The following is a 21116-nucleotide window of genomic DNA, read 5'->3' on the forward strand; positions in this document are numbered from 1 at the left end:
CTTCATTCCATGACTATCTTTGCTCCAGTAACACTTCCTCATAGAGACCCAACCACTTTGCCACTCTTTATTTTTCTTTGTACCCCACATCATCACCTGACATTTTATGGAGTATTTAAGGGGTTTGGTTTTGTTTACTGATGTATACCTAACTCCAAAACAGGGCCTGAAACATGGTAGGTGTTTAACAAATACTCACAATGTGAATGAATATCTTGTTTGCTGCTGTATCTCAGCATTAATGTGTCACCAAATAAATGCCATTAGAGTGTAGAATAGGATGGACCCAATTCTATCTGGGGCGGTAAGTGAAAGCCTCCCAGCAGGGCTAGCTTCATGGATGCCCAACCCGTGCAGTCGTGCAGGCCTTGCATTTAGAAGAGCCCTGCTCTTGGTTGAATACTCTGCTGCTGCTATCTTGAAATTCTTAATAATTTTGAACAAGGAGACCTGCTTTTTTTGTAGTGATATACTTCACACACCATACAATTCACCATTTTAAAGTGTACAATTCAGTGTTTTTTAGTATATTCACAAAGTTGTGCGACCATCATCACTATCTAATTCCAGAATATTTTCATTATCCCAAAAAGAAACCCCACAGCTGCTGGTAGTCATTCCCCATTTCCCATATCCCCATGCCCCTGGAAAACATTAATATACTTTCTGACTAAATTTGCCTATTCTATACACTTCATATAAGTGAAATCATACAATATATAACGTTTTGTGTTAGGCTTCTTTCGCTTAGGGTCATATTTTCAAGGTGTAGCATGTATCAGTACCTCGTTTCCTTTTATGGCGGGGTAATATTCCATTGTAAAGTTATACCACATTTTGTTTGCTGATTCATCCATTAATAGATATTTGGGTTGTTTCTACTTCTGGTCTATCATGAATAATACTACTATGAACATTCATGTATAAGTTTTTGCATGACTGTATGTTTTTAATTTTTTTGGATGTACACCTAGGAGTGGAATTGCTGGGTCGTATGACTACTCTATGTTTAACTTTTTGGGAAACTGCCAAGCTGTTTTCCACAGAGGCTGTAGCACTTAATATTCCCACCAGCAATGAATGAGGGTTCCAATTTCTCTACATCCTCCCAACACTTGGTATTTTCTGTTATTAATAATACTTGTTATCTTTTAATTATAGCCATCCTAGAGGATGTGAAATGTATATCATTGTGGTTTTGACTTGCATTTCCCTAATGACTAATTATGCTGAACATCTTTTCATGTGCCTATTGGTCATTTGTATACCATCGTTGGGGAAATGTCTATTCAAATTCTTTGACCATTTATATATATATATTTTTTATAGAAGTATAGTGGACTCACGATGTTGTGTTAATTTCCGGTGTACAGCAAAGTGATTCAGTTATACATACATACATATACATATATATATATATACACACACACACACACATATATATATATATATTCTTTTTCAGATTGTTTTCCCTTATAGGTTATTACAAAATATTGAGTATAGTTCCCTGTGCTATGCAGTAGGTCCTTGTTGGTTATCTATTTTATATATAGTAGTGTGTATGTGTTAATCTCACACCTAATTTATCCCTCCCCCTCTACCGTTTCCCCTTTGGTAACCCTAAGTTTGTTTTCTATATCTATGAGTCTATTTCTGTTTTGTATATAAATTTATTCGTATCATTTTCTTTTTTAGATTCCACATATAAGCAATATCATATGATATTTGTCTTTCTCTGTCTGACTTACTTCACTTAGTATGATAATCTCTAGGTCTATTTGTGTTGCTGCAAATGGTATTATTTCATTTTTTTTATGACTAATTCTTTTTTATGACTAACATTGTATATATGTTCCACATCTTCTTTATCCATTCATCTGTCGATGGACATTAAGGTTGCTTCCATGTTCTGGCTATTGTAACTATTTTTAAATTTAAATTTTTTTGTGTTTTAATTGTTGAATCGTAATAGGTCTTTATATATTCTGTATGCTAGATCAGGTATATGATTTGCAAATATTTTCTCCCATTTTGTGAGTTTTTTTACTTTTGTGATAGTGTCCTTTGAAGCAAAAAAGTTTTGAATTTTTGTGAAGCCCAATTTATTTATTTAATATATTTGGTAGCTTGAGATTTAGGTGTCTAAGAAAGCTTTGCCTAATTCAAGGTCACTAACATTTGTGCTGTGGATTTCTTCTAGGAATTTTGTAGTTTTAGCTCTTACATTTAGGTCTTTGATACATTTGGAGTTAAATTTTGTATATGGTATGAGGCTGTCATCCATATTCATATTTTATTGGTAAATATGCAGTTGCTCCAGCACCATTTGTTGAAAAGATTGATCTTTCTTCATTGAACCCCCTTGGCATCCTTGTCAAAAAGCAATTGACCGTAAATGCATAGGTATATTTATTTATGTGTTTATTTATTTATTTATCTTAGTTCTATTTCATTGATATATATGCTAGCACCACACTGTCTTGATTACTATAGCTTTGTAACAAGGTTCTTTTCCTCATGTTCTGGATTATTTTTTTTTTTAGATTCTTTTCCCATATAGGCCATTACAGAGTATTGAATAGAGTTCCCTGTGCTGTACAGCAAGTTCTTATTAGTTATCTATTTTATATATAGTAAATAGTATGTATATGTCAGTCCCAATCTCCCAGTTTATCCCTGCCCCCTTATCCCCTCATAACCATAAGCTTGTTTTCTACATCCATGACTCTATTTCTATTTTATAAATAAGTTAATTTGCACCCTTGTTTTTAGATAATACATATAAGCAATATCATATGATATTTGTCTTTCTGTGTCTGGCTTACTTCACTCACTATGACTATCTCTAGGTCCATCCATGTGGCTGCAAATGGTATTATTTTGTTCCTTTTTATGGCTGAGTAATATTCCATTGTATATATGTGCCATATGTTCTTTATCCATTCCTCTGTTGATGGACATTTAGGATGCTTCCATGTCCTGGCTATTATAAATAGTGCTGAAATGAACATTGGGGTGCATGTATCTTTTTGAATTATGGTTTCCTCCAGGTATATGCCCAGGAGTTGGATTGCTGGGTCACATGGTAGTTCTATTTTTAGTTTTTTAAGGAACCTCCATCCTGTTCTCCATAGTGGCTGTATCAATTTACATTCCCACCAACAGTATAGGAAGGTTCCCTTTTCTCCACACCCTCTTCAGCATTTATAGTTTGTAGATTTTTTGATGATGGCCATTCTGACTGGTGTGAGGTGATACCTCATTGTAGTTTTGATTTGCATTTCTCTAATTCGTTGTAATAAGTTTTTAAACTGGGAAGTATGAATCCTCCAATTACATTCGTATATTTTGATTTTTTTAAGCTATTCTGAGTCCCTCGCATTTGCACCTGAATTTTAGGATCAGCTTGTCAATTTCTGAAAAATAAGCAGTAATAATTTTGATAGGAATTGAACTAAATCTACAGATCAATTTGGGGAATACTGTCATGTTAACAATATTAAGTCTTTCAACCCATAAACATGAGATGTCTTTCTATTTATTTAGGTCTTCTTTAATTTATTTCAACAATGTTTTATAGTTTTTGTGTATAAGTCCTACACTTACTTTGTTAAAATTTTTCCTAAGTATTCTATTCTCTTTGATGCTATTTTCAATGATGTTATTTTATTAGCTTTATTTTCAGATGGTTCATTACTAGTGTATAGAAATACAACTAACTTTTATATTGATTTTGTATCCTGTATTCTTGCTGAACTCCCTTATTAGCTCTAATAGTTTTGTGTGTGTGTGTGTGCGTGCGCGTGTGGATTTTCTGTGTACCTAATCATGTCATCTCCAAATCAGATAGTTTTAATTCTTTTTCATTCTGGATATCTTTTATTTCATTTTCTTGACAATTTCTCTGGCTAGAACCTTTAGCACAATGATGAATAAGGGTGGCAAGATGGTACATGCTTTTCTCTTTCCTGAACTCAGGGGAGAGCTTTCAGTATTTTACCATTAAGCATGATGTTAGAGGGCCTGAATTTTTAGATTGTATTTGGCCCTACATATTATGTAGCTGGTCCTGCCTCATAAAGAAGAGCACAGTTGGGTTGAGGATTAAAGGATAAGTAGGAGCTCCCCAGCAGGTTAGGAGGAGAGAGAACAATATGTGCAGTATTAGATTCTGGATCTCCAAGTGATTCAGTGGCTGGTGTGTTAAGGTCAAGTGAGACTGGAGAAAATAGAGATTGGAGGGGCAGGTAGACTGAACCACGGTAGGCTTGCTGACTTGATTAAAGAGCTTTAGTTTTACTTTGTGATTTTTTGCGTGGGACACTATCATATCTGATACACAACAGCAAAGAATGGAATAAAGGGAAATGAAGCTAGAAATTGAGACAAGGAGGACAAATCATGGATTACTGCAGTATTTGAGACAGTGAATCTAAACCTTGCCAGCTTTACCTTGGAACAGCTATATTCTTGGTTTTGAAGACTTTAGCTTCCTTATTTTATTATTTTTTTAATGAAAAAAAACTTTAGTTATAAAAACATGTAATTGTATCAGTAATTCTAGAATGTCCTGCATTTGCATCTTACTCACCACCCTTATTCACATTAGGCATTTCCCAACACATTAACAAAATCAAAACATATTCTTTTTCTCACGTCCTTTTTCCTTTCTACTCACCTCCCTTCCTTCCTTTTTCTTTACATTAATCAGTTAATTAATTAATTCCTCAAAGTTTATTTAGGACCAAAGAGGCTAAACTAGATCTGTAACACATTCCTTGCCCCTGAAGAGCCTATAGGTCTATGAGTGGCTGAAATGAAGAGAGGCAACCATATTTCTAACAGAGTGTGATGCATCTTGTTATCCTTCAGTCACACATGTTCACCCACCACAGCTGTCACTGTGACCTTTGTTAAGAAAAGTTTATAGCCTCTGATAAATACATGATAGTGTTTAATAAGTACCGCTTTGTTGTATTAGTTCAGGTTGGAATGACTGAAAGGACTAGAGTTAGAATTAGTGACTAAGTTTACAGAAGCAGTAAAAAGAACCAAAGAACCAAACCAACTAGATCCTTAAATAGCAGGTGAACTGGAGCTGCTGCTTGACTGCATATAGCTATAGATTCCTAGTCAATTCACAGATCTGGAAAGTGATGGGTCGTTTCAGAGAGCACACCTCTAGCCTCCAAATTACATAACACTAAATCCATGTCATTAAATAAATGATTCTAACCCCTTTTTTTCCCTTGCCTTTATAGGATTTCAAAGTTCAGTACACATTCAAATTATTTAATTTTGGTATCCCTTTTATGATCAAATGTCCTACTTTTGAAATGGAAAGCTCAGTTGGCCATGTTCCCTGTTAAGTTTAAGAAGATTTTATCATTTAAATAAATTAAACCTTCTAGCATGGGCTCCCCAGAACCTAATGAAGCAACAAGAAGAAAAGCTTAAATGAAATAAACCTCTTTGCTGATAGAGAGAGTACAGACTGTTGTGCATTCTACCAATAAATGTGTGGCTAGAATCATAGCCTGATTCGTGATTTTTCTTTTTTAATTTTGTCCTTAATTTTTTGGTGTTCATTAGCAATTTGATTTGCCATTGGGCAAAAGACACAGAATACATCAAGTGCAGAAGGTTCTAGGTTATTAACACAGAAAAAAAACAAATGTTGCATTTTTTAAAAGCTAATTTGATTATCAAACACCATGTTGATAATCATGGATATATATTTTTTTTACATGATTTAATTCATGTAAGTTGATCTCCTATGAACTTCACTCAGATCCTTTAACATTTTCTAAAATAATGTTTTGGGGGATTTTGTTTTTTAATCTTTGCCTTCTAGGGAATAATCATCATCATTTCCATGTTATCATTAAGCAGAATTCATCTATATAGCTTATGTATTGAATTAACAGGAAAATTTTTACTCTGTGTGTGACACATTACCAATGTAAGAATCAACTGGATTATGAAAACTCATTGTTTGAAGATTCTTTCAATTGCCAAAAAGTAGCATGCAGGTTTTTAAACTAAACTATACACTGTTTTGGAAGGTTTAACTAAATAAAATTTATCAATCTTTCTATTCCTTATTAATTTGAACCATTTTATTTTACATGATTTATATTTACATGATTTATATTTATTTTACATGATTAAAAAGTTAAAGGTAAAAAGCACTTCTTTAAAAGGAAAGATTCAGCATGAGCTCAGATATTTTGAGAATGTTCATACTTGTAATAGTAATGTAGAATAATTTCCATCCTATTTTTTTATGATGAAATGTAGTCTCCTTAGTAATAAAAATAGATTGTTATTCAAACTTGGAGTTTAGGGTCATAAAGTGATCTTCAAAACTATAAGAACTTATAGGGATGGCTTATTACCTTTAAAAGTTTTGAAATACAGTGAGTTTTTTCTTATTTGTTATATAATAAATTTTTTATAACTTAAGATACAACAAAAAGCTATCATGCTTTACATGTAAGACATAGATCAACTGCTTGTGACACCTCAGTAGATTATTAGTCTTTAAACCCTGTAAATATAATAAAATCAACCCTGTTTTTTTGTTTTTAATTTCAGGGCCTATATTCTCTTACCTTGCATTAGGAAAGTTTTGCTTTGTCATCAACTAGAAAATAAGTTCTTAATGGATGTCATTCTATTCTTACAATTGAAGGATTCTGATTCAAGTTCTTTAAAGATTGATTTGTGGGTCAAAGATTTGAACCTGATTCTACTCAGCAAGAATTTGTCAACTCTCTACTTGCTTAACAAGCACAGAGCTTCAATTGTTTGTTCAATTCACCACTTTGAGGGATGGTTCATCATGGCAAATGCTCTATGAAGGGTTACCTGTTGGTTGTTAAACTACTATATCACTCCCTACTTCACCCACTCACCTATCCAGGTTTTCACAGGGTCCAGAAGGTGGTGTCAAAGTTATTTTGAGGAGCTGCAGTAGAGTATAATGGTTAAGACTATTTGTAATCTGACTCCTTGGATTTGTATCCTGGCCACTTACTAGCTGTGTGACCTAATGCAAACCATTTAAACTCTTTGTGCCTCAGTTTGCTCTTCCGTAACATGAGAATAATAGGACCTATCTCATAGAGTAGTTATGACAGTTAAATGAGATAATATGTTTGTGACCTCTTTGTTATATGAAAATTTTTGTAAGTATTTTTCAATAGGCCATAATTTCTGTTCTGCAGTCAAAAGAAATAAAATAAATTTAGTCTCATTCAGTAAACTCCATTCAGACCAATAGTTTTTTTAGAGTGACCTCTGGCTTAAAAGCCTGGTTATTGTAAATAGTTTATCAAATCCAGTTGTGAACTCTTAGGATTCTGTCTTCCATATACAAAACCTCATTCTTTCTCATTTCATTTTACATTTTCTTGGTGGCAAAATATGCCAACCCAGTTCTATTTCATTTGTCCCTTGATGCAGACTGGCAGCCTGGCCCTGTGACAGAATTTTTTTTTTTCTTTGTTCTCAGTAGTTTGGCATTAGGAGTCTTTGTTCTCCACTTAATAGTAGCAGTGCAAATGCCTTTGTTGGTTCTTGGTGGGGTGGGGCCGGCTGGTGGTAAGGGAAACTGGATAAAGAAGGCTTTTTCTTCTGATATTTTACATGGGTACATTATACCCTTAAATCACAAAGCATCCCAAACTTGGTAAGCATACTGTAATTATAAGCAATTATTAGCCATTGTATTGAAAATTTAAAACATAAAGCTGTGGCCTAAGATGTCCACAGATTCTCAGTCTCCAGGAACCCCAAATCTTTCATAAACTGTGAACTTCACATGGCAGTATCAGTATGTCCCATTCAGATAAATAATGCATGATTTCTTAGTGTGTGTCCTAAATATTGCATGGATGTCCTGCATTTTATCTGACACCCCTATGTGCCCTCCTCCACTGTTCATTTGAAATAGATGCTTTTTTCCCCAAACACGAAAGGTAATCTCAGTTACCACACTGCACTAAGGCTATGTCTTTCCAAGGTTAAGTAACTACCTTTAAAAAGGCAAACAAGGTCAGAGCGGAGTGGGAAGGAGGATGTCATGTCAGTTGATGGAATCCCTTTTCAGTGAACGGGGATGATATAGGAATAGAGTATCTGTGTTTCCATGTTTTGATTTGTCCTGTCCAAAGAGTGTTAATATCTTGAAGGTTTAGCACAAGCACTGTTTACTCAGGAAGCATAAGAAACATGTCAACCCCTTTTTTTTTTTTTTTTTTTTTTTTTTGCGGTACGCGGGCCTCTCACTGTTGTGGCTCCTCCCGTTGCGGAGCACAGGCTCCGGCCGCTCTGCGGCATGTGGGATCTTCCCGGAGCGCGGCACGAACCCGTGTCCCCTGCATCGGCAGGCGGACTCTCAGCCACTGCGCCACCAGGGAAGCCCCATGTCAACCCTTTAAAAGACTTCTAATTAAACTCCTAGAACTTTGATGTCAGACTTAGAGATTAGTATTACATTTTTAAAAAATACCCAACTTCATGTGCCAGTAGAGAAGGAAAAATATGCTGGTGTTAATGGACAGTTATTGAATTTAGAGAATATTTATTTTAAAATACAAATTATTGCCACTTGATAAGCTATATTTCGTGTATCAATCTTAATTTAGAAAATGTGCTTTTAGATGGAGGATTGTTTCTCCTTGACTTTTGTGTTTACAGTGATCATCACTAGTATTGGTTTCTAGTACAAGGTCAATGACTATATGTTATTCCTGGAAGCTGCTGAATCTCCAAGAGGTGATGAAAATGTTTTCAAACAGGAAGTATTTTACGAGAGTTCAGGGGAGACAACCAGCATATTTTGAATGTCTGTTATGTGCTGGAGACTGTGTGCTTCACATGTATTTCTAATCTAACCAACAGCTTAATGAGAGAGGGTGATGGAGGTAAGTAATTTTGCTAGCGTCATAAAATTGTCTGATTCTGAAAGCACATTAATATAACTCCCTTGTGAATATTCCTTATAACCCTCATCTGCAGTTATTTTGTTCTTTAGATGACTGATCAAAAATCTCACGCTTACCAGATTCACTTCCAACTCTGATAATATAAGTGGTAATAATTTCTTACATAGCCTTTTAAATTTCTCTTGATGGAGTTGTAACTTTTCCCAGTATTATTTTCAAAATATATTTTTAATAAAATTTATGCTTACTTATTTGTGAATAGTCATCTAATGCTACATGTACTATATATTTAATTTTATGTTTGAATTTTAAAGAATATTGGAATTTGAAGAGTCCAACCTCCTCAGTGAAAGTATTACACAGATAACATTCATATTTCTGTTTGGCTCTTTCAGTGGTGTGAGTTTCATGAGTTTTCAAGGCAATTTATTCAATTAATAGGTAGTAGTTGGAAATGAAATTTGTATACTGACTTGGTATTTACCTTCCAGAAACTTCTAAGTATAAATCCTTGTTCTGCCCTCTGGAGCCACATAAATAAATTTAATTCCTCCTCCCACCCAACCCAGGTGCTATGTTGGTAAGCTGTTTAACTTTTCAGTAGTTTTATAGCCTAGAACTCTTACCGTTTGGCTTCTAAACAGCGGATGGCATTAAAAATGGCTTTGGATCATATCTATATGATTCAAAAGAAAACCTTACAAAAAATAGTGATGTACTGCAAGGAAAATTAAGAGATAAATGTTTTCTTACACATAAAAGTATACACACATGTATATATATACTAACATAAATGTTTACATTTATATATTTTCTATGAAATGGGAACATGAACATGAAAGCAAATAGCTCTGTTCAGTTGTCTCTTTACTATACTCCCTCTCTGATATGCAAGGAACTGGAACTAAGTAAGCTAAGCAAGCTTCATCAGTGTTTCTACGTTGCATTTTAAGTGTATTGCATCTGTTAACTGGCATTGAAATATTTTTCCCTTTAGAAATGATCTTACCCTATCTTCAAGGGTTTTCTTTATAAAACAAAGTACAACTGGTATCTTGTCACACAAGTATAAAGTCATATGTTTTTATTTTTTATTTATTTTCAATAAGATAATTTTATTATTTTTATTATTATTATTTTTTTAACATCTTTATTGGAGTATAATTGCTTTACAATGGTGTGTTAGTTTCTGCTGTATAACAAAGTGAATCAGCTATACATATACATATATCTCCTCCCTCTTGCGTCTCCCTCCCACCCTCCCTATCCCACACCTCTAGGTGGTCACAAAGCACCAAGCTGATCTCCCTGTGCTACGCGGCTGCTTCCCACTAGCTATCTATTTTACATTTGGTAGTGTATCTATGTACATGCCACTCTCTCACTTCATCCCAGCTTACCCTTCCCCCTCCCTGTGTCCTCAAGTCCATTCTCTATATCTGCATCTTTATTCCTGTCCTGCCCGAAGGTTCTTCAGAACCTTTTTTGTTTTTTTTTTAGTTTCCATATATATGTGTTAGCATACGGTATTTGTTTTTCTCTTTCTGACTTACTTCACTCTGTATGACAGACTCTAGGTCCATCCACCTCATTACAAATAACTCAGTTTTGTTTCTTTTTATGGCTGAGTAATATTCCATTCTATATATGTACCACATCTTCTTTATCCATTCATCTTTCAATGGACACTTAGGTAGCTTCCATGTCCTGGCTGTTCTAAATAGTGCTGCAATGAACACTATGGTACATGACTCTTTTTGAATTATGGTTTTCTCAGGGTATATGTCCAGTAGTGGATTGCTGGGTCATATGGTAGTTCTATTTTTAGTTTTTTAAGGAACCTCCATACTGTTCTCCATAGTGGCTGTATCAATTTACATTCCCACCAACAGTGCAAGAGGGTTCCCTTTTCTCCACACCCTCTCCAGCATTTATTGTTTGTAGATTTTTTGATGATGGCCATTCTGACTGGTGTGAGGTGATACCTCATTGTAGTTTTGACGTGCATTTCTCTAATGATTAGTGATGTTGAGCATCCTTTCATGTGTTTGTTGGCAATCTATATCTCTTCTTTGGAGAAATGTCTATTTAGGTCTTCTGCCCATTTTTGGATTGGGTTGTTTGTTTTTTTTGATATTGAGCTGCATGAGCTGCTTGTATATCATGGAGATTAATCCTTTGTCCGTTGCTTCATTTGCAAATATTTTCTCTGATTCTGAGGGTTGTCTTTTCGTCTTATTGATGCTTTCCTTTGCTGTGCAAAAGGTTTTAAGTTTCATTAGGTCCCACTTGTTTATTTTTGTTTTTATTTCCATTTCTCTAGGAGGGGTATCAAAAAGGATCTTGCTGTGATTTATGTTGTAGAGTGTTCTTCCTCTGTTTTCCTCGACGAGTTTTATAGTATCTGGCCTTACATTTAGATCTTTAATCCATTTTGAGTTTATTTTTGTGTATGGTGTTAGGGAGTGTTCTAATTTCATTCTTTTACATGTAGCTGTCCAGTTTTCCCAGCACCACTTACTGAAGAGACTGTCTTTTCTCCACTGTACATTCTTGCCTCTTTTATTAAAGATAAGGTGACCATATGTGCGTGGATTTATCTCTGGGGTTTCTATCCTGTTCCATTGATCTATATTTCTGTTTTTGTGCCAGTACCATACTGTCTTGATTACCGTAGCTTTGTAGTATAGTATGAAGTCAGGAAGCCTGATTCCTCCAACTCTGTTTTTTGTTCTCAAGACTGCTTTGGCTATTCGGGGTCTTTTGTGTTTCCATACAAATTGTGAATTTTTTTGTTCTAGTTATGTGAAAAATGCCATTGGTAGTTTGATAGGGATTACATTGAATCTGTAGATTGCTTTGGGTAGTAGTGTCATTTTCACAATGTTGATTCTTCCAATCCAAGAACATGGTATATCTCTCCATCTGTTTGTATCATCTTTGATTTCTTTCATCAGTGTCTTATAGTTTTCTGAGTACAGGTCTTTTGCTTCCTTAGGTAGGTTTATTCCTAGGTATTTTATTCTTTTTGTTGCAATGGTAAATGAGAATGATTCCTTAATTTCTCTTTCAGATTTCTCATCATTAGTGTATAGAAATGCAAGAGATTTCTGTGCATTAATTTTGTATCTTGCTACTTTACCAAATTCATTGATTAGCTCTAGTATTTTTCTAGTAGCATCTTTAGGATTCTCTATGTATAGTATCATGTCATCTGCAAACAGTGACAGCTTTACTTCTTCTTTTCCTATTTGGATTCCTTTTATTTTTTTTTCTTCTCTGATTGCTGTGCCTAAAACTTCCAAAACTATGTTGAATAAGAGTGGTGAGAGTGGGCAACCTTGTCTTGTCCCTAATCTTACTGGAAGTGGTTTCAGTTTTTCACTATGGAGAATGCTGTTGACTGTGGGTTTGTCATATATGGCCTTTATTATGTTGAGGTAAGTTCCCTCTATGCCTACTGTTTTTATAATCATGTTTTTTATCTCTCTCCCCCTCCACAGATCATTTTCCGCAAAATCAGTGATGTGAAGAAAGAAGAGGAGGAGCGCCTCAGGCAAAAGAATGAGGTCACCCTCAGCATACCTGTGGACCACCCGGTAAGAAAGCTCTTCCAGAAGTTCAAGCAGCAGAAGGAGCTGCGGAATCAGGGGTCAACGCAGAGTGACCCTGAGCGGAACCAGCTGCAGGTAGAAAGCCGCTCCTTACAGAACGGAGCCTCCATCACTGGCACCAGTGTGGTCACCGTGTCACAGATTACGCCCATTCAGACATCTCTGGCCTATGTGAAAACCAGCGAGTCCCTCAAACAAAACAACCGTGATGCCATGGAACTCAAGCCCAGTGGCGGTGCTGACCCCAAATGTCTCAAAGTCAACAGCCCCATAAGAATGAAGAATGGAAATGGGAAAGGGTGGCTGCGACTCAAGAATAATATGGGAGCCCATGAGGAGAAGAAGGAAGATTGGAATAATGTCACTAAAGCTGAGTCGATGGGGCTACTCTCCGAGGACCCCAAGGGCAGTGATTCAGAGAACAGCGTCACCAAAAATCCACTAAGAAAAACAGATTCTTGTGACAGTGGGATTACAAAAAGTGACCTTCTTTTGGATAAGGCTGGGGAGGCGCGAAGTCCACTAGAGCATAGCCCCATCCAGGCTGATGCCAAGCACCCCTTTTATCCCATCCCTGAGCAGGCCTTACAGACCACACTGCAGGAAGTCAAGCACGAACTGAAAGAGGACATTCAGCTGCTAAGCTGCAGAATGACTGCCCTGGAGAAGCAGGTGGCAGAAATTTTAAAAATACTTTCAGAAAAAAGTGTGCCCCCGACCTCTTCTCCCAAATCCCAAATGCCGCTCCAAGTACCTCCCCAAATACCATGTCAGGATATTTTTAGTGTTTCAAGGCCTGAGTCACCTGAATCTGACAAAGATGAAATCCACTTTTAATATATATATATATATATATATATATATATATATATATATATATATGTATATATATATACACACACACACATACACATATATATTTGTTAATATATTAAAAACAGTATATACATCTATATACATATGTGTGTATATACAGTATATACATATATATATATTTTCACTTGCTTTCAATATGATGAACACAATATGGATTTTGATATGTAAATATTGCATGTCCAGCTGGATTCTGGCCTGCCAAAGAAGATAATTATTAAAAACATAGATATCGCTTGTATATTATGCAGTTGACTGCATGTACACTTTACATTTATTTATAATCTCTATACTTTTAAAAGGTATGATTTTTGTTAACCAAGGCAATGTAATAGTTAAAGAATCAGGGTCCAACCTGCCAATGTTGCCATGACAAATTTGATCTCAGGCCGACTGTATTGAGCTGTCATTTCCTCACTCTTCTGTCAAGTTAAAATTATAAATTAATGCCAGGGAAGCATTCAACATTTTAAAATGTTAGTGCCATTTTGTGATCCCTTTCCATAGGATATTTTTCTGTAACTTAGTGTTAGGTTATTTTCCCCAATAGGCAGTGTTTGCTACATTTAAATGACTGTTTTGTTGCCTCAGTCAGATAGCTGTGTGGGATGCTGAGAACTTATTGCTATGGGGTTTGTGCATGAATTGCATTTTTGCTCAACTATACCTCTCCTTTTTTAACATTATACTTAGATAGTAATCATAAACTCTTATGTAAGGATATCCCTACTCCCTCTGTCTTAAATAACAGCCACCATCTTATAAGCTGATTTTTATCAACCCCATAAATATGAAACTATTAAGATAGTGTATATTATAGAAATACTGCATCACAGGGTAAAAGGGCCTTTTAACAACTCATGTTAGAGATGGTGATTTTCCAAAGGTGATGAATGTTCTAACTTTGTTTTTTTAAAAACTTGTTCAAGGGTGAAGTTAAAGGCTCTTAGCAAAGAAACAAGTAAACAAAATACATTTAAGTAATCATATCAAAAATTAAACTAGAATGATATAAAATAAAAAATATAAATAGACAAGTTTCTGTAGCTTATTTGTGACTTAGAAAGAATGAAACATGGGTACAGAATTGTTCACAGCTGATTCTTAACTGCTTCTAGAGGTAATACATGAAATGTGGTTAGAAAACAAAGAAAACTAAATAGTAGATGTTAAGTTGCTCAACTCAGACAACTGCTTTTCTATAATTTTATTCTGGTTACAATTTTCTAAAGCTTTTTTTGCACACAGTTCTACTGCTGGACTTCTGCTGAGTTGATACAATAGACTACCACAGCTCGGACAGATCCGCTTATGAAAGGGGGGTACTAAAGACTGAATTTCAGAGTCTTTTGGGCCACAAATTCTCTTCTTAGAAAGTGCCTATTATCAACCAAAAAAAAAAGTAACAAAAAGCTGTGTATAGCTAGACTCTTAAATGCTGTGTATTGAGAATAAAATGCACACTCATTTGTGAGAACCTAGAAAACTTTATTTCTTTTGACTAAAGTTTACTTTATAAAGTTGATCAGAGAGGCATACTTTTAAATTGGTGCATGCATGACAGTTAACAGCAGGAGCAGGGCAGTTAATGTTTGCATCAAGTTGAAAATATATAGCAGTAATTTGTATATTATTACATATATGACCATCTGTACATATATGTTAGCATACACAAGATGATAGCAAAATCAAAGGAGATATTTTGATGTGTTGTAGCCATTTTTATGAGCTTTTTAAACTATCTCTGAGGATCCCCAAACAAAAACAACAGAACTGAAAAACAAGTTACGACCATCAGACTGGAGAAGTGAAAAACAAAGTAATTTATAAAAACAGTTGATATTTTAGAACTTCTGTTAGAGGTTCTTCACATGCCCACAAGATGTGCCTCTTTAATCCAGGAGTCTCAGAACAGACGTTATGTGCATGGGTTCCATTTTCCTTTCTTTGTGCCCATAGCTTCCATTTCTCAAAATGGAAGTTTTCAGGGGAACACATCTCCATGCTATGCTACAATATCTACCTACCATAGGCACAAGACAGTGAGGTAACCATGGTGTAAGAAATCAACATTGAAATTGAGACTCTGTTGCTTTTATGATGAGGATGGTACCTTCTTGACTTCAGATATTTATTGAATTTCAGGGTATTTTCTATTTAACCATGTATGAGACAAGCTTGGCTAAGCTTTCAAAGTGCGTGGTAAAAATAATCTGAGTACAGAAATGGTTAGTTTAACTTTAGCCATGTGCTTCAGAAATAACAGTTGGTGTAAAGGTATGAGTGACTGTGAAACAGCAGGGCGGTTTGTAGTTGTGATCCATGCCTTTGCTTATTAGTGTTGCTAATATCTGCTGTGTTCTGACATTGACTCAGAGCTTCATCTAATTGACCTACAATATTGATGTTCATATATAGAGGAAACTACGTTAGAACTACTTCAGGTTGTCACAAAAAAGGGAAGAGTATTGGTTGCTTGTTTATGGTGCAGTTATCACAGTATTCTTTTCCAGCCACCTCTGTTCCTGTGTGCATGATATGATGAAGTGCTGAATGCACTCTACTGTTTTCAGCAGGAATGCATGTGTTCAGCAAACATTGTATATAGAGTAGTCTTTTAGGTTTCCAGATTCCACAACTCTTTCCAGTCAAACTTACTCAGATTTGAATGAGGGGTGAGCACTTGCTTTAATACGTGCAGTAATGATACAATCATGTCTGTGTTGCCTCAACCAGCACAAAGACAGTAGATTCTCTTTTGGGGGACCAGATGACTGCATGTTTTATTCTTGTACTGTATAGATGCTCTCAGTGCATCCAGAGTAGAATTTTGTATTATTATCTTTCTGAACAATGGAATAATAGGAGTAAATAGATATGTGTTTAAAATTTGAACATTTTCCAAGCAACTTATACACCTTCAGTATTTTTCTATGATAATGTATAAGATCAGATGCTGTACCCCGGACAGGTGGTTGTAATGTACTGTGATAACAGAAGTCAAACAAAAACGGAAATGTGAGCTGCATATCATAACGACAAGCTTTATCAGTCTGTATTAGGATATTATTGCACTAAATGTGATCTAGTAAATAGAGGAGCTTATGATAAAAGGCAAATAGGAACATGAAAGGCAGATGACAATGCCAAAGCTGCTCGTGTCCCACATTGACATAAATAGTCCTTAGAATGGTCCAGGCATAGACGTTGAATAGAGACACATACTTCATTGTTAAAATGGAAAATTTTTATTATGACACTGGTTTCATCTTACATTAAGTATAGAAGTATGAGTGTCCTAAGTATTCAGTTAAAAAAATTATGTAGATCAGAACAAGAGAATTAGAAAATTTGGGATTTTAACTCGCTCCTAAGAACAAATATATACTCCAGGAGTACCCAGCACTTTAAGAATATTAATTATGACCACTAATTAAACTGTATTTTGAAAGTTAATCTTATAGGAGCCCAAATGAAAACCGGAGCTTCCATCCTTAAATTTAAGGAGATTTGGTTCACCTGTGAGATCTGACCCATTTGCTGTTCTATTTTAAATAACTAAATTCTTTTAGAAACCTTTTTTTTAAAAAAATTAGTCTTCAGAACAGTGACTGTGTTTGAAGTGTGCAGTGGCTACTAGTGAAATTATTTGTCATATCCCTAATAAATTCCACTATCTTTTAAGATATCTATCTCTTCCAAAATTTTATGTAGGTAATAAGAAAATTTGTCTAGAATGTACATATCATACATGGATAACTTTAAAATAAGAATATTTGTAATCACGTGAATGTTGTGTTTCATACTTTGTTATGATAAGTGTATTTCTCTTGTGGTCTAGACGGAAAGGGAGAGAAGAAAGAACAACTTTTTGGAAAACTAGAATTCAAGCCTAGGATGAATATCTGAGCTCTGTCTTGGATTCTGCATCTAGCTTTGCCACAATCGCACTGTAACTTTGGGCAAGTTAACTCTTTTTTGGTGTATCTGGGGCTTCAGTTTCCCTACTGATAAATAATACAGTGAAGGTAAGAACTGCTCCCTTCTTTCACCAAGATGATATTAGGTCAGTGGAAAATCATCTTCCTCTCAGATGAAAATAACATTAAGGCAAATTTTTTTTTTTTCATTCATAGCAGACTAGCCAAGATGCACTTTCTAAATATTCTAGGTTTTAGAGAAGACTTCTCTGGTCAGAGGTTGGTGGGGAAAGGCATAAGTAGCTAAATAATTATTGGCCAATGGCATGTAAGTATAAGACTTGAAAATTATCTGGAAATATAGAGCTACTAATCAAATAAACATGGAAAGAATGAAGAACTTTTAGGAAGGAAGAGAGAAATAAGAGAAAAAGGAATATGTAAATATTATGATTTTTCTTATTCTACCTAATCATACTGCTCAGCAGAAATTCTCAATTTTGTGAGAAAAAGTAAACAACTTGGTGAATATTCAAGGTATAGCCCATCTTCAACTTTAGTATGAAAATAATCATGACTTTCTCAAGATAATGGCTCCACATAGGTAGATGTTCTTATAACAAGATTTTAACTATGAAAGAATCCTTTCCAGTGACTAATCAGTTTTTCAGTGTGTATCTTGAACTGGAAAAAAAACAGTTTTATAAAAGGGAAATCATTTGAATTACATTAGAAAACCACTCATGTTGTATCCTAATGAGAGTGTTTTAATTTTAAAAAGTTATAATTTGTAATTAGTAATATTGGTGACTCAAGGAAGCCACTTAATAGCATGTAAAAATTTATTTTCAAAAATGAGATTCATTTTGTTAACAGTTGTTTGTTCTGCAAAGACAGTCTTGTAAACTAAGAGATACAGTCAAACCTGCAGTCACTACATTTGCCATGACCCTTTGAGTAAAGAAAATAACAAGAGCATGTAGAAACAAAGGGGAAATTTTAATGTACTACAAGAGATATTTAGATCTCTTACTGGGTTTTCTAATCTTTCCATCAAATCAGAATTTTAAAATTGTTATTACAAATTAGGAATTAGGCATTATTTTGAAAACAGACACAATTTCTCAAGCTAAAGGAAGACTAGTTATAAATGCCTGAGACTTTCAAGATGTATTAGAGGAGGTTTAAGGGGATTGGTCATCATTGACCATGACTTTTTACTATGCTTTGTAATCCTTATGAGTTATTTGCTAAGTGGTCAGTAACGTTTATATTTTTATCCACTGTGATGGACCCTTGGCATTCCAACTCACAGTCATATTACATATGTATTTGCATATGTAAATAAATATTTTCAGTCAACTTGCTCTCAGTGTAAACTTTGTACTTAACAGCCTAAATGTTGTTAGCAGCTTAGATAATAAAAACTCTTACAGGTGTGGCATGACATTTATTATTATTTAGAGGGTTGATATAGATTAATTTGACATTATAGGAAATATTCTTCTTATCTTGGTCTAGGAAAACATATCAAGAGGTGATACATGTGGGACTACACGATCAGAACAAAAACAGAGTCAGGTTTTAAGTAGGACAGTGGTACCAGACTGCATGAGTTCACAGGAGTCCAAATCAGGATTTGCATTTTCATGTTTGGAACAGATCTACAAAGAAGAGCATAATGGAGGTCGCAGTTTAGTGCATGGAGAGCTAAGCATGGTCACTGGCAATGCTTATGGGTGCGATCAGATCAACTTTGGTGAGTTTATATAGAATTTATTTTTTGTCTTCCCTTAGCTTTACTGGTGTACATTGCTTTACATTTATTGACTGCTCTGTGTAAGTATGTGCAGCCTTCTCAATGAGAAGGATTGGCTAAGTCTGGATCTTCCATTAGTCATCAAAAAAAAAAAAAAAAAATATATATATATATATATATATATATATATATATATATATATATATGCCTGGGGAATAGATGAGGAAACTTGTCAGAATAGCATAGCTATTGAGATTCTAACACAGGCAGGCAGACCCTGGAGAGAAAACTTCACTTTATAAAATACTGACATTTGCAAGGGCTATCTAGCCCAACCACAAATTTCAGATGTTTCAAAACATGTACTTTTAAAGTTTCCTGAATTTAAAATAATTTTTTAAAATTTCACTCTATTATATAAGTATAAATTTTTATTTTTCATAATAGGTTAGAATAAATGACAGAGGTTGAAGTCATAACTATTGCAAGCACAAGGTGCCCTATCCCAGTAATGAGATCTTCCTTTATTTCTCCCAACAACTTACCAGTAGAGGTAAGTCACCAAATGTGGTTATAAGTAAGAGGCAAGTTGTGGTCACTGGTATTAACATTTCCTTTTCCAACTGAATTTTAACCCAAAGAGGTAATGCATGATAGTCAAGAAAAGCAAGAAACATTCAGGTTTTTTTCTGTAATCTCTCTTAATTTTTAATATTGGGGTTTGGATGAGACTATGGAAATATTTTATTTCTAAAATTTATTTTCGACCCACTGAATTTTAAGTAGATTATGCAGATTTTTTTTTTAATTGTACGACTGTTGGCTTCTTGGCCAAACTACTATTAAATGCATTATCCAAATGAACTGTTTCAGCTTAGAATAGCAATTTGTATTATTTCCAAATTTAATGAGCCTCTTGTATGTATATTTACTTCAGAGAGTTTAAATAATTTTCTCTAATGAAAAAAATGTTAATATTCTTAATGTGATTTATTCTATCCGTTGAGATTTTTTTAAGATAATGTTTTGAGATAAGGAGAGAATACAAGGTATTACAGTATACTCTGGGATCCTCAGCTCAAACCATCTTGTTTTCACTTTGATGACAATACAGCAAGAGGTAACCATGGAAAAGACCATTCTACCTTTTTCAGAACAACTGAGAAGGACCCCAGTGACACTGCATAAAGCTTTTATAGTTAGCTCACTTTCATCCCTGGCTTTTACATGATCACTGTGTTACTATTTAAGTATGGTCATGACTTGTGCTACATCTAAATGCATTTGTTCAAAGAACAATTGACCTAAAAGTACAGTTGGGCCAGAATTATAACTGAGGAAAATAAAAAAGAGGGTTAGGTATAGCTGTTACTTTCTCTTAATGTGTTTTCTCTGTGTGATGCTCTTAACTATTTATTTATTTATTTATTTAGAGATAACACATTGTCATCACCATAGTTAAGACTTTAATGAAACATTAGGAAGCAGTGTCAAAGTTTGTCAAATACTGGGGCTTTAATACATATATAAATGAGTGCTCCCCCATCAACTGAGTTTAGAACTTCTAGTTCTTACCTAGAAGCCCAGGCCCATAAACATTCGGCTGGTTGGGCTCTATCTTCATGGAGTAAAGTCAAGAGGATCTGACCACTCTCTCCTTCATGCATATTTACTAACTGTTGAATGACCAGACCAATCAAGGCCAAAATATCTACACTGATGCCTGAATAAACCAGATTGGGTATTCATAGCAACCAAATTAAGTATTTCACTGCCAAATATTTTATCCTCCTTCTCTGCTAAATCGTCTTTGATGACATGAATTTAACCTCTTCCTTCCATGGTCAGACTGTCTATTGGGAAGTTGGACTTTGTGATTAAAACAACATAAAGATTATTGTAAGTCACAGAGGTGTTGGTGTCATGGATCCCTCATTTGCTCTTCAATTTTTTCCAACCAAAGTATGATGGGAAAGATTCCTGATGAGGCCATGATTGA

General features: G+C 34.8%; 1 protein-coding gene across 1 annotated transcript in view; it reads left to right on the top strand.

Moving 5' to 3' along the window:
* KCNH5 (potassium voltage-gated channel subfamily H member 5) overlaps nt 1–13402 on the top strand; it is a gene marked incomplete at both ends in the record, with an annotated part of 325030 nt that extends 311628 nt beyond the window's left edge. The window contains one exon of the mRNA XM_082649042.1: nt 12455–13402. Coding sequence (XP_082505168.1) covers nt 12455–13402 — 948 coding nt within the window. The remainder of the gene's footprint in view (nt 1–12454) is intronic.
* Nucleotides 13403–21116: the final 7714 nt, after the last annotated feature.

This window comes from Grampus griseus (genome assembly GCF_964374135.1).
Source record: "Grampus griseus genome assembly, chromosome: 2".
Lineage (NCBI taxonomy): Eukaryota > Metazoa > Chordata > Mammalia > Artiodactyla > Delphinidae > Grampus > Grampus griseus.